General features: G+C 35.8%; 1 protein-coding gene across 1 annotated transcript in view; it reads left to right on the top strand.

The window, feature by feature from the left end:
- Nucleotides 1-14,183, top strand: part of DMGDH (dimethylglycine dehydrogenase) — a 39,964-nt gene that overhangs the window by 16,288 nt on the left and 9,493 nt on the right. The window contains exons 7-14 of the mRNA XM_058823410.1: nucleotides 787-985; nucleotides 4,265-4,434; nucleotides 4,601-4,754; nucleotides 5,657-5,822; nucleotides 8,270-8,400; nucleotides 10,085-10,302; nucleotides 11,174-11,331; nucleotides 12,558-12,617. Of these exons, the coding sequence (XP_058679393.1) occupies nucleotides 787-985; nucleotides 4,265-4,434; nucleotides 4,601-4,754; nucleotides 5,657-5,822; nucleotides 8,270-8,400; nucleotides 10,085-10,302; nucleotides 11,174-11,331; nucleotides 12,558-12,617 (1,256 nt within the window). The remainder of the gene's footprint in view (nucleotides 1-786; nucleotides 986-4,264; nucleotides 4,435-4,600; nucleotides 4,755-5,656; nucleotides 5,823-8,269; nucleotides 8,401-10,084; nucleotides 10,303-11,173; nucleotides 11,332-12,557; nucleotides 12,618-14,183) is intronic.

Genomic DNA, 14,183 nt, shown 5'->3' with positions numbered 1-14,183 from the left:
TGGATGTCGGTGCAAGAGAGCTGTAGATATGTATAGAATACAAAAATGTCCTATGTCATACATCTGCTTACTAAAAAACATTATAAATTGTTGTGTTATATCTAGGCTCCAGCTTTCCATTCACTTCCAGACAAGAAGTTATACAAAGTCATTAGTATTGCTGTTTTAAAAAACACAGTATTTCCTAAGGAAGGGCAGTTAAGACGGTTCAGTTTTGGATAGCCCTGTCACGGCTTCTGGATCTTACTCTCTCCAGTAGCATCAAGTGCCTCCACATAATGATGTTCAGCCATGCTTAGAGTCCAGGCTGAGGGGTGAAATGTACCCAGAAGTTTGTATGATTTCATGGAAATCATAAGCAGATACAGGAAGTACCTTTTTCCCCCTCCTCAAATTATTGGCATATTGAGAAAAATAAGTGAGTCTTATTAATGTAGAAGAAAGTTTCTGTGTATCTTCACTTCCTTTGTACTTCATTGTTGAATTTACATGACCTTAGGGTTAAACAAATATGTATAAAGGATGGTATAATTGCAGTGACAAATAAACTTGGTCCTGCAGGTAACTATGTTTTTATGCATGCCATTTTTCCTACGTAGGATGGCAAAGGCTTGAACATATGCACTGATTATTATCAAAAAACTTTTATATATAGATAGCTGTGCTGATATAGATAGCTGTATTGATATAGACACCTATATTTCTATATAGATACTATAGCTGTATTGAAAATGTATGTACTCTCTGTGTAAATAAGTATATATAATGAGTCAATTACTTGTGCAGGATTTGGAAAAGAACTTTTTGAGTCTGATTTAGACAGAATAATGGAGCATATTGAGGCTGCCATGGAAATGGTCCCTGTTTTGAGAAAAGCAGACATCGTAAACACAATTTCAGGCCCTATCACCTATTCTCCAGACATTCTTCCTATGGTGGGACCTCATCAGGGTGTCAGAAATTACTGGGTAGCCATTGGTTTTGGGTGAGTAGGTTCTTTGTGACAATTTTTGTCTATCAAATTGTTAAAATGGTAGTCACCTCAAGCTTTGTGCATTTTTATGGGCTTGGGAGTTGTTTTAAACATATTTTGTGTTAAAATGTAATTGTAAATAATCTTAATAACCACAACCTCCATAATGTAAGATCATCCTTTTCTCTTATTTCTTTACTCTCAGTAATTTTTGTTTCCTCCTTTTATTCTGGATGCCAATACCTGTGACACTTTATGAAGCAACACAAAATGATAGTACTTCTTACTGTCTGTGTAGCAATTTAAAGTGACAAAAATACTGTGTTTAAAAGTATACTTTTCAGTTAATTTTATTTCTTGCTTTTAATTGCACTATATTTCACAGTTGCTTGTTGTATGTAAATCTGGTTTCTGAAGTTGGACAACAATGAGTGTCCACTATACAGTTCTGTGTGAAGAACTGAAGGCCTATTTAATGGAAGACATTCCAGTGCAGTGTGTGACTGACTGCTCTAGGGATACAAATCCAGTGTTTCTGACTGTTGAAAGTGGAGCTGAAAAATTACATTGCTGGGTATTGGAGGAAATCAAATAAAGAGGGCAGTGCAACGATAGAAATATGTGGTTTACTGGTGTTGTTCTCCCACCCGTTATGGTGTTTTTCTTGAATGTGATTTACATCTTATTTATTATGGCTGCACTTGAGGAAGTGTTAAAACATCAACATCTCTTTAGTTGTCTTAGTTTGACCATTGATTCAAGATGGATAGAATGAACCAAATGCAATTCCAAGCAGATCTTATTGAACACATTCTGTTTACATTGTTTTTCCAATTGCCTAATTTGCTGTTCAAAATCCAGCTCAGCTTTTTCCAGGTTTCTTTCATTCCAAAACAAACAAACCCTCCGATTGTAAGATAAGGCAGTATCACTAACATGCTTTCTGAGGCTCTCAAAATAAAAGAGCTTGGTAATTTTGCAATGATTCATTGTGAAAGGTATTCACCTTTGCTGCTTGGATTTAAAAAAAAAATAATGTTATCTTTCAGTAACATTTGCAGAACTTATAGTTACAAAAGCGGTTTGCCTAGACCTTGTTCACCAAAGAAACTGTTTAAGTTCATTACTCTGTGGTCAGACTTTGGAACATGTTTTCTTTGTTGTTGTCAATGGGAGCAGAATCAAATTCCATGTGTAAAAAATTGAAGACTACTTAATTTTCTTTAAATAATTTGTTTCGGGAGTTTGATTAATCTCAAAATGTTTAGACACGGGTTGCAGTTATGCGGCTGTCTTTGGATTACTTTGTCTGCTTTTCAGGGACTTTTGACTGTTCCATGCTTCTGGGTCACTGCAGTGGTTCCACAAGTCTTGTAATTTTTTGTGTGCATTAGCAAATCCTTATCTTGCAGTCAGCTAGCAGGGACATTGTGACAGAGGACTTAGTGCTTTTAGATTAGAGGATTTTTATTATCTAAAATTAGCAGCTTGCTAGGCATTTTAACATGCAAAGAAGTTAAATATAGTTAGCAGAGCTTGTAGCACTTGTATTTATTATTAAGGTTGCTCAATGCTTCCCATTTTTAGTTACTTAAAGTTTTTAAAATATTAACGAGAGTAGTTTAGGATTTTATTCAGAAAAATTTAATTCAAAGCATTATGAAACCATTCTATAACCTGGGACAAAAACACTAGAAAAAGTACCACAGTGTGCAGAGACTCAGATTTCCTAGGAATAGGAATGGAAAGACTTGAAAGTGGGTGAGACACAGCACCTCATAAGTAAGACGCAAGAATGTGACAGGTACAACGGGGAATTAATCTGTTAGGGATTGGAAGGAGAGATTAAAAACTGGGGAAAAATAGTTAAAGTTCATGAAGGAAGTTTTGTCTGAATCATAAGAAGGCTGAGATTCCTACACTGTACCACTCTTCATAGCTACTTGTAAAAATCCTATCCCTGAAATACATATTTCATTCTTGTGCAGCAGAATTCTGGTAGTTGCATATACACAATTAGCTCCCTCTTATCTAAGATGAGGAGGGATTTGGGCACCCTGTGTAATGTAAAATCTCCGATAATGTGGGCCTGGCTAAGAGCACCAACATCAATGCGTTGCACAGTCAGTGCTGCAAAACTGCAAAGTGCAGTCCAGTTGCAGTGCTGTACCTGTAGTAGCAGGGCAGCCTCCTCTGCACTGCCTTGCTCCTGGGCTTGCCCTGCCATCAGCTCAGCAGTCTTCAGCTGAAGCTAAAGGTCTTCATTATGTTTGGTCTGTCACCAATCTCTTTGCTGCTCTCCTTTGCCTTTGGCTGCAGTGAAATCACAGGAAGACTTAAACCGCCTAAGATTTCATCTGGAGCTGTACTTGAAGGCATTATAAGCTTTCATGGTACCAAACCTTGTACCCATGAATAACTAAGAGTTGCTTAATTGAATTAGCACCAGCAACAGCTAACTCTTCTGTAGTGGCAGTTCATAAGCACTCATCCTTCCTGCATCCACTGCAGTGCGAGAAGTTTCTGCTGAGTCTGAAGGTTTGTGCTGAATTGCACTGTACTGACTGTAGCTGGCAAAATTATTTAGTGTACTCAGTTTCTTTATGTTTCTATTTTATTTAGATAAATAAATAAATAATGGATAAGATACTATATCAAATTCATATCATTGCTATTATGGATTCATTCTTCCTGTGCATATGCATTAGAATGAAATGATTACTTCTTTTTTTTTCTTCTTGGTAAAGCCCTTGCCTATTTTAAATGAAGACTTAGAATTCAGATTGCAAAGTTAATGACCAGCAATTTAAGTTGTTTTTAGCTTCATTATTCTGTATAAGTGTCTGTGGTTTGCTGCATGTTAATCTAAACTTGATTTGAGACAGACTTACTGTTTATTCAAGGATTTTTCTTTTGTGCTCATGAGAGAATTTCACAAACAACTAAGAATTAATTTAGACATATTCTAGATGGAAGGTTATTTTGGCAATTTTTTTGAAGACGTGGAATTAAAAGGTATTAAAAAAATTTAAATCATTTGGTGTTAATGATTATTTGTCATTAAACTGCAACTGCTGTACATTACCAATGACATTCTACAGTGGGGCTGTGGAAATATCCATTAATATAGAATTTAATTTCTGAAAGGAGAACAAAGCAGAACAAATTAAAAAAAAAGAGGGAAAAATTCAAAATACTTTGGGGGTTGTATTAGTAGTATATGTTAGTACTGATTTAAAAAAGCAAAATATGAAATACTTGGCACTGCAGGACATTTTTTCCTGTTTTAAGGTATGGCATTATACATGCTGGTGGCATGGGAAAGTACCTCAGTGACTGGATCCTTGAGGGAGAGCCTCCATTTGACCTGATAGAAGTAGATCCAAACCGCTATGGAAAGTGGACCACCACAGAATACACAGCAGCCAAAGCAAGAGAATCTTATGGCTTTAATAACATTGGTAAGAAGATATTTTTTAAAATACATTTATATCCTAAAGATAGATTCCAGCAAAGCCTGTATCTAGATTTCTCTGCTTATAGATGTGTTTTCTATCTTGGATCATGATCTTAGCATGCCATAGTTTTTGGTGATTTTGGTTTGGTTTTTTTTTTCCCTCCCTCTAGTTGGTTACCCTAAAGAAGAAAGATTTGCGGGGAGACCAACAGAGAGAACTAGTGGGCTGTATGATTTGCTAAAGTCAAAATGTTCAATGGGATTCCATGCAGGATGGGAGCAACCTCATTGGTTCTACAAACCTGGAGATGAGACTGGATACAAGTAAATGAAATATTAATTTTTTTTTCTTGCCCTAAAAAATTGTCCTGATAGCAAAAGGCAGTCAATTTAAATTTAGTGAGAAGCATGCATTTATCATTCATTGCAGCAACAGGTATCTATTAGATTAATTTCCATTCTTACTTTTTCCGTGGTTTAGAATACATTTTATTCAGATAATGAATATATTTCAAAACACACATAAAGGTATCTTGTATCTCTTCTAGGTTTGAGATACCAGAAAGCAACCAAGCTCAAGGAAGAGCTTGGAAAACAACTTGTTCATTATCAATGTGTGTTTTTCTCCATCTCTTAATATCCGATCAGCAGCACAGTATAATATTTTCATGAAAAATCTTATTCCTCTCTGTGTAAGTGTCTGGAGAGGAGAAGCCCTATCTTCTTTGCTTCCCCCCCCCCCCCCCCCCCCCCATTGTTGCTTACCTAGTTAACCTGCCTGCATCAGGAAGTCTCCAGCAAATAAATATCTTCTGTGAGATATTGGAGTCTAATCTAAATGAGGCTCATAAAGGAATAAAGAGACACATTTTGCTGTTCCGAAATAAAGCCTTCGACACCTCAAACTTAAATAAATGATTCATTGACAAAGTATGCTGTAAATGTACTCATGACAGCCCACTTCTTATTCTAACATTTGAACAGTTCACAGTTTATTATACAAAGTGGTTGATATAATGTTAACCCATATCTTTCTGTGTTGGTAAAGGATTTTAATTATCAAGCTGTGTTAGACTAAAGAAAATATTGGGTAAGCTACCTACAACTAGGAAAGTCAATCTTTTTTGGATGATTATTAAAGTGAAAAAAACCTGAAGACTACGTTTTGCTGCAAAGAGCACAAAATTTCTAAATTGTGTTTTATGTGTCTAAATGCTGTGTTTCAGACCCAGTTTTCGGCGCACAAATTGGTTTGACCCTGTAGGTCGTGAGTACAAACAGGTTATGGAAAAAGTTGGTGTGATTGACCTGTCACCATTTGGCAAGTTTAAAGTAAAAGGCACAGATTCTGTTAAACTGCTCGATCATCTATTTGCAAATGTTGTTCCGAAGGTAAATGGGACAGTGATAACTGTTGTAATGTACAACTTAGACAAGCTCTGTTTCAGATATGAAAATGAACCATAATGTTATAATAGTATTTCTTGGATACCAAATACACAGATCCTTTGGAGAAGTTTCTGTGTCAGATGTATTGCTCTCAGTTAAAAACACACAAATGGAGTTTATACTAGACTAGCCCCACATAGAAGTACCTTTTGGCAGAGGTCATTGAATCAGAATGGATGAGATTGGAAGGGACCTCTGGACATCATCTTGTCAAACCCCCTGTTGGACAAGCATCACCTGGAGCTCATTGCCTAGGAGTATGTTCAGATGGTTTTTGGGTTAACTGGGAAACTGGATCCTGTGCTTAGCCACTTTATAGTAAAAAAATATTTCCTTATGTCCACAGATAGCCTCCTGTGTTTCAAACATTTTTCCAAAAAATTCAAGTGAATCCTACCTGGAATTTTTTTACAGTAGAATAGCTTGGCAGCTGCCTGCCTGAAATTGTGCTTTAAGGTGGCAGCTTGAGCAGCAGAACAGAACAGTGGAAGGGGCTCTTGCCTGACCACAGTTGAATGAGTTCCCAAGGGAGAAGTTTTGTCTTTTTTTTTCAAATGAAACCCATTGTTTTCCTCTACTCATACTTTGCTTCATACCTGGCTGCCTGGTGCAGGCAGGGTTGCAAATACTCAGAAGATTCCACTTCACCTCACATGTATCATTTCTTCTCAAGCGTGGCTGTTCATAGATCCTGTGCTCAAAAATGGCATGGTGTGACAGACTACCCAGATTTCTTTTTCTTGGTCATCAGGTTGTGGTCCTGAGTCCTTTTTATTTCCTACTTTGTCAAACACTCTCATGTAGTGTCTTTAACTTTAGAGATACTCCTCCAGCAAGCAGATTGCTCCTTTCTGAATTGACCCTGCAGTTGCAGGATGATCTGTGTTGGTCATTTCAGCACAGAATTTCATTAAGTATTTGCAGTAGGTGTCAGTTTTTGTTGCTCCAGACACCAAAGGGAGAAAACACAGGGAAACAGCAAGTATGCTGAGACTATAGTTTTGAAGATAGATAAGCTCTTCTGAAAGGTTAAAGTCAACTCAGTGGGAAGGCACAAGATTGATATCCTAGGAGAAAAAAGAACTTGAATTTTCATCTAGTGATATTTTTTTACTCTATTCACTTTGTGATAACAATTTGAATTGAACGTTTCAGTCTAGTTTGGGGTAGAGGCAGAGGAACTGAGTCATCAGTGGGCATGGATAATACTTGCTGAATATGTGAATGTGGGGTAAAGGGAAATCAAGATTAAACAAGAAATTATGAGAACAAACCAAATGTTTTTTACAGAGTTTAATCAGCAATGCTAAGGGAAAGTTAGGTGGCAAAGCAGAAGGTACAATTTATGAGTCCACTTCAAAATCCAGCTGTTGTTATTTAAGCTGCCTGATTTTTAGCCCCATTCATGATGCTTGTCTCCATCATAAAATAATCCAGTGGAGTTACCAGAGATATATTTGCATTGCAATTGGATTGAGAGTCACCAGCATCAGGTCCTGAAAATTCAACTGTATGCCTCTAATATGCCAATAACTATACCTAACTATAACTGTGGTAGAATTAATTGATGTAATAAGGCCTGAAAAATAATCTTAATATCTGAAATATATTTTTCCTTGCTTGGTTCATTGTATAGAATCTGGCTGCTGACTGGGTTATTGACAAGTTTTGGTGAGAGCAGAATGATTAAAGCAGAGAGATTAAATTCTGCCTCTGGAACCAGGCCAGCACAACAGCTATGGCATATTCACATTTCTGTTTCTAAGGATGATATATGTATGAACATGTATGTGTTTTATGGTCACTGCTAAGTAACTGTTACTTGAAATTTTGACTCTAGGGATTGAGTTTCTATATGGAATCTGATTCAAATATGCATATAGGTTCATATAGACATATAGATTCATAGTCAGCAGCTACAAAAAATAGAAAAGCATTCATAAATCAGGTCCAGAAAAGCATAAGCCAGCTCTGTATTTCTCTCTTTACAGTAAGGGGAAAAGCATATGTTATTCCCTTGAGATCTAAAACCTCATTCACAAGATTGAAAAAGAATATTAATGTTAATTACATGGAGAATTTTTTATTTGGATGAAACAAATGTAGCTTAAGAATGCCTTGTGTAATGCATAATTAGAAAATATTTATAAGGGTCTTGATTTAACTTATTTTTAAAATTTCCATTTTTTCTATAAAAGAAAAACTGAAGTTTCTACTCTAAAGCTTGAGATTGGCCAGCTGTGTCTCTCTCCACTCCTGTTGAGGCATGGCAGAGCAAACATTAAAAAATCGTTTTTCCAAATGAAGATAAATAACCATATGTTTAATAATGTTTAAGAATTCAAAGGTTTTATTTTGCAATCTTAATAATCACAAATTTTACTCTCTAGGTGGGTTCCACAAATATAAGCCATATGTTAACACCAAGAGGAAAAGTTTATGCTGAGCTAACTGTCTCTCAACTGTATCCTGAAGAATTCATGCTTGTAACTGGGTCAGGGTCCGAACTCCATGATCTGAGGTTAGTGTATTTTTTTATGCAGTAAGTACATAGCTCTATACAGTCACATAAGTACAGAAAAATTTTTACTGTGTTCCAAATTCTCAATTATTACTCAACAAATTTTTCACAAAGTTCACGAGTATTCTTCTTATTTATTGATTTTAGTTTCTTAGAAACTTGGTTGACTTGAATTCTGAAGTATAAGCAGTTGGATATTGGATTATTGCTGATGTAAAAAGATGGAGAACTTGCTAACAGTTATGTAATATACTTTATTGGAGGTAGTTCTTGTTTTGTTTTTGAACCTGTTTGTCTTAGGCATTGCATGATGTAACACAACATAGCTGTTCCTTTCTAGTGTGTTCTGTTACGCAAAAAAGAAAATTGGCTCTTAACAGGAATGACCCCAGAGGCACTGACCTGGCCCAGAAAGATAGGCAGTGCAGTCTTCTTGATGCTGTGGTGGTGTCTTCTACTTTGGGCTCTTTTCACAAAGTGAAAAGAAAGGAGAGAAAGAGGAGAGGAGAGGAGAGGAGAGGAGAGGAGAGGAGAGGAGAGGAGAGGAGAGGAGAGGAGAGGAGAGGAGAGGAGAGGAGAGGAGAGGAGAGGAGAGGAGAGGAGAGGAGAGGAGAGGAGAGGAGAGGAGAGGAGAGGAGAGGAGAGGAGAGGAGAGGAGAGGAGAGGAGAGGAGAGGAGAGGAGAGGAGAGGAGAGAAAAGAGAAAAGAAAAGAAAAGAGAAAAGAAAAGAAAAGAAAAGAAAAGAAAAGAAAAGAAAAGAAAAGAAAAGAAAAGAAAAGAAAAGAAAAGAAAAGAAAAGAGCAAGATGACTTCACTAAATTACCTCTCATAGATGAGCATTGGAATTGATATTTCTAGTGCTCTTACTGGACGTTACTGGTAAGTCAGTCAATCAAAATGAATCAACACATTAAAGACAGGAATTCACTACCCTAACAGGCAAAGAATAATGTACTGTTTCATAACAGCCCCACAGGAATCAGTAGGAGCACTGGCACATTCAGAAACCAAATGGCAGAGCCAGATCTAATGTATTTAATTCTACAGATTTTCTGCAGTCGTGTTTGTTACATGCCTAGGCCTGAAATCCTACAATACTGCTTAAAAATTTAGTACTCCATAAGATTTTTAAATATACCCATTTTATTTATTGTCTGAGCTTCCTGAAAGATAATTCACAGCTGTTGTTTTTTATTAAATCCTAGTTGAATTTCCTGCCAATACTTTGAATACTCTATTCAGGAAGCAACAAACCTGCTTGTACATTTCTGTTGTCACAGATATTTATTTAGAGATTTCTTATGTTCAAAGTGTTTATTCCTTACTCTTCCTGTATGTTAACATTTTACTAACACATACTGGATCCAAGCCCAAATCTGTTGTCATTGTAGGAGATCATTTGTTTCTCTTATATTGAAAACACTGTTCTAACCCCTTTAAATGCTGTTCTTTCCTGGCTCTATCTCAGATCCCTGTGTTCCTATGTGTCTCACCACAAAACTCTGTTTGACATCAACAATGGATTTGTCTATCTAATGTAGCACATATTTGGTTGGTTTTGAGAGTCGGGGACTGGGAGCTGCTGGGGAAATGAACACTAACAAAAAATAATGCCTAGTAAAATCTTATAAAATTCAGTTTTTTTCATAGGAAGTGTAACATCAGTGTTATGTTTTATATGCAGATGGATAGAAGACAAAATAACAAAAGGTGGATACAAGGTTGAAATAGAAAACATGACAGATGAGATGGGAGTACTTAGTGTAGCAGGTCCATATGCACGACAGGTCCTCCAGAAGTTGACAAATGAAGACCTAAGTGATGCTTCATTTAAATTTCTCCAGTGTAGACATCTGAAACTTTCCAATATTGCTGTTACTGCCATTAGGATATCTTACACAGGTAAGCAATGGAAAAAACATACACTTAAGGAAAGAGACAATGAATAAAATAATTAATGTCACTAAAATTATGTTGAAAACTAAGTCTTCTCATGTATACATGAGAAGTAGGTTTGCTGCATCTTACACGTAAGTGTGGGAGGCATCATGGTACATTGATTTTCAAATAGGATATGGTCAGGGTCTGTGCTGAGTTTTCCAAGACCTTTTTCTCTAGAAATAACCTGTAGTGTAAATATTTATTTTGCAGAACAAAAGGCCAGTTCTGATAACCTCTTTGGTATTTGCTGCAAAACCAACGTCAAGAACTGTTTTTGGATTACCGTATATTAGTGTTTGTAATGTGCCTTGAAAATGTAGTGCTGTAGTGCTTAATATTTGGCTTTCTGAGTTACTTTTTTTTCTTTTTACATCAATTTTGAGTGTAATCGACTGAATTGAGAGCATTCTGAAGCAGCTGAAATCCTTGCAATTCATATTCTCTTTCTGTTGTGCTAAATATGCTAAATACATTCATTCTTATTTACACTCAGTTACATTTGCTGTTCGCTTGCCAAGTCATCATCTGTTCATAAATGTCCTTTATTTATCCTTGCGACTTGGTTACGTGACCTTTCCTTATCAGTTATTTTGATAGTTTTTTTACCCACAGCTTTCAGTTAACAGCTCACATTCGAATAATAGTACCACTGTAGGGCACAAATCCTGGTAGTTTTTGCTGGGAATTAGACTTGCTATGTGATAGAACTGACCCTAGCGTGTGATTTAACACTAACTGCATTGATCCTTACTTTTGACTGAGGACAGGAGTGTATTTATTAGGATAATTTAGCTGAGATGATTAAAATAGTAATTTTTTTTTTGTGTAACAGGAGAATTGGGCTGGGAGCTCTACCATAGAAAAGAAGATTCTGTACCTCTTTACAGTGCAATCATGGAAGCTGGACAAAAAGAGGGAATTGATGACTTTGGAACATATGCTCTAAATGCTTTGAGGCTGGAAAAGGGTTTCCGAGCCTGGGGAGCAGAGGTCAGGAAGTATAACTTCTTCATTATTCTTTCTGGAAGTTTGGGGGTTTTTTTGTGTTTTTTGTGGGTTTTTTTAAATTTTATTTTATTTTGGTTTTTTTGTTTGTTTTTTTGTTTTGTTTTGGGGGTTTTTTTGTTGGTATGGCTTAGTTTGGTTTGGGTTTTTGGGGTTTTTTTGGTGGGGTGAGAGGTATTGTGTTGGTGGGCATTTTTAGTTTTATTTTTTAATTTTGTTATGACTATGCAGTTTTTAGTCATACTTAGCACAGCTGTTATTTGTACCGTTTTCTCTGTTTAGCATGAGAAGAAAATTTTCCTCAAGCAGGAAAAGCTGTTTTCTTACTGGTGATTTTCTAAATAAAAACAATGGGTATACTCCATTGCACTGCTGGCAAAGAAACACTTATTTTGATTCACGGGTGGTTTTCCTCTGGTATATAACAAAATTATGATGGTTTTGCTGAGCTCTAGCTTTTTAAAATCAAAGGTTTGGCTGACAGGTGCTCAACATGTTTTATTTCTCTAACAACTATGTTATGAGAAGCAAATTTTTTTTTGCTTCATAATGTATTTGGAACTTTTTTGTTTCCCATTACCTTGTTCCTGCAGAATTTGCTCACTTATAATAAAGAGCTACTCAAAAGTCATAGAGAATTTGGGGTAAATCACTATAATTTCATTTCACCTTAAATTTTTCCTTTGGAAATGAAAGAACTCAAGAGGTTGAAATTGTGGGAATTTAGGGGTCCTTTTGGTTTGCCCTGTGCTAGTTATTTTCATTCTGTCTTCAAGAGCTTCCTAAGAAATTATTCCCCCTACACCTAATGGGAGGGTGGTGACTGAAGCTGGTTTTGTGTTTTATTTCCCTCTCTGGCTAAGCCACTCTGCTGTGTTGCAAATGGTGTGCATACCTCAGTTACTCAGTTTTTTGAGGTTGCATTCTGCTTTGATAGAAAATCCTGTTTCTTTCTGAAAAGTGTTTACTTCGCATATGGAAACTTAGATGACTGGTTTAAACATCTATATATCATATTGTGTGTGTTAATTGATACCTTATCTGAATCCCATGCTGGAAGCTTGCAGTGTATTCCGACAGAAGCTGTGCATGCACAGTGTGGAAGACTTTGGCACAGCAGTAAATAGAAGGATGTATAGAATGAAAAATGCCCAATCCAAAAACTATGATGGTCTGTAATGTATGGATGGTGAATTTATATCTTTTAACAGATGAACTGTGACACTAATCCCTTAGAAGCTGGACTGGAGTATTTTGTAAAGCTAAACAAGGTATGTCTTACTATTTTCAAAATGTTCTATTATGTCCACGATTATTCCTTAGGTGTTAGAACATGCAAAATGCCATTAGCTGGAAAATAAAATACATTTACTAAATCAATGACTATAATTATAATTACTTTACAAGTAGCAACTTGTTTTAAAAATCTTCCCCATGTTCCTTGCTGTCAAAATTATACATTAGATCAGAAATTTGTAAATGCTAAATGTTGTCTACATGAAAAATAACTCTTTGTGATTTATTTTCAGAGGAGAATTTTAGTCATGTACTTTTGTAACTATATAGAGTGTGTTTGCACACACACACAGAGACACATACATATATATATACATACACACACAGAAGTTGAACAAGCCTGTTCATATTGTGATAATATTCTACCTATTCATTCTTGTTGAAGCAGGTATCTCTAGAATTTTTCTCCCTGGCTACCACTCTGCTACAACAATTACTGAAAAAAGTACATTTTTTAGAACTGCTAGGGACCACTGACAACAGTAAGTTAAATATTAGATAAATTAGTACACTGGTTAAAAGAATAACTAGTTGCTCATGGAATTTCTGAAGACGTCCTCTGCTCATAACTTGTTTTCACCTGATTTGAAGGTTAGAGAATTAAGCTAGTTGAATTTAACTGTGCAGTAAAAAGTAAATATGCTGTTCGGTCTCCTCTAATTAGCAACCTCACTTTTTTTGTATCAATATTTTAGCAATTAAAATTCTGTTTTAGTCTAATAGATACAAAAAAAAAAAGCTTGTAATTCTCTTTCCTGGTCCAAATGAATCACAAACTAAATGTCTTAACTCTGTCAAATAGAGGACTTCTCCACAAAATCTGGTGAAATCACATTCTCTGCAGATCTAAAGCTATCTGCTGCTATCAGTTACTGCATCAACTCAAACATTAGTTGCCTCCACAATGGATTTGAAGTTTCTAACATGAAAAATCTGGTCCTAGAGATTGCAAGTGAGGTGTCCTAAATGATGGGCTATTTCTGACTTAATCTATTGCTTCAATTAATTTGTAAATTAACGTAAAAAAATTACAGTATATAAATACAAATACAGTATATAATATAAAGTATATATATTTTTCTTCTTTCAAGAAGAGAAAATGTTGGCAAAACATTTAATCGTCACAATGATGCAATGTCTTATCGCAACAAGCTGTTATTATTTATGCTCCCTTTATACCTGAAAATGCAATAAATAGATAATAAATAGTCCTTGATATTTTTGCCCTTTTATATGGAGGCGCTGTAGAACTGATAAGAAGAATCCCAAACTTTAAGTTACACCTCTAAATAAAAACAAATCTTAAACTTTGCACAGGAAAGAATGTTAAACATAAAAGGATGCTTTTATATTTATGAAACAATTTCACTGAACATAACAGAACAAGTCCAGGAAGATGTTTTTCCTCTCACTGTTGAACCTGTCTATAGAAGGTAAAGTTCTTAAACCTATGCAGGATTGAGGCAGGTTGTTCCCAAGGATGTAAATGGCAGTTCCTACATGTTACAGAGAGTTACAGCTCTCTCCATTGGGAAGTATAA

Source organism: Ammospiza caudacuta, chromosome Z, assembly GCF_027887145.1.
Source record: "Ammospiza caudacuta isolate bAmmCau1 chromosome Z, bAmmCau1.pri, whole genome shotgun sequence".
NCBI classification, from domain to species: domain Eukaryota; kingdom Metazoa; phylum Chordata; class Aves; order Passeriformes; family Passerellidae; genus Ammospiza; species Ammospiza caudacuta.
The sequence above is the reverse complement of the archived record's forward strand: the minus strand, read 5'-3'. Positions and strand labels throughout refer to the sequence as shown.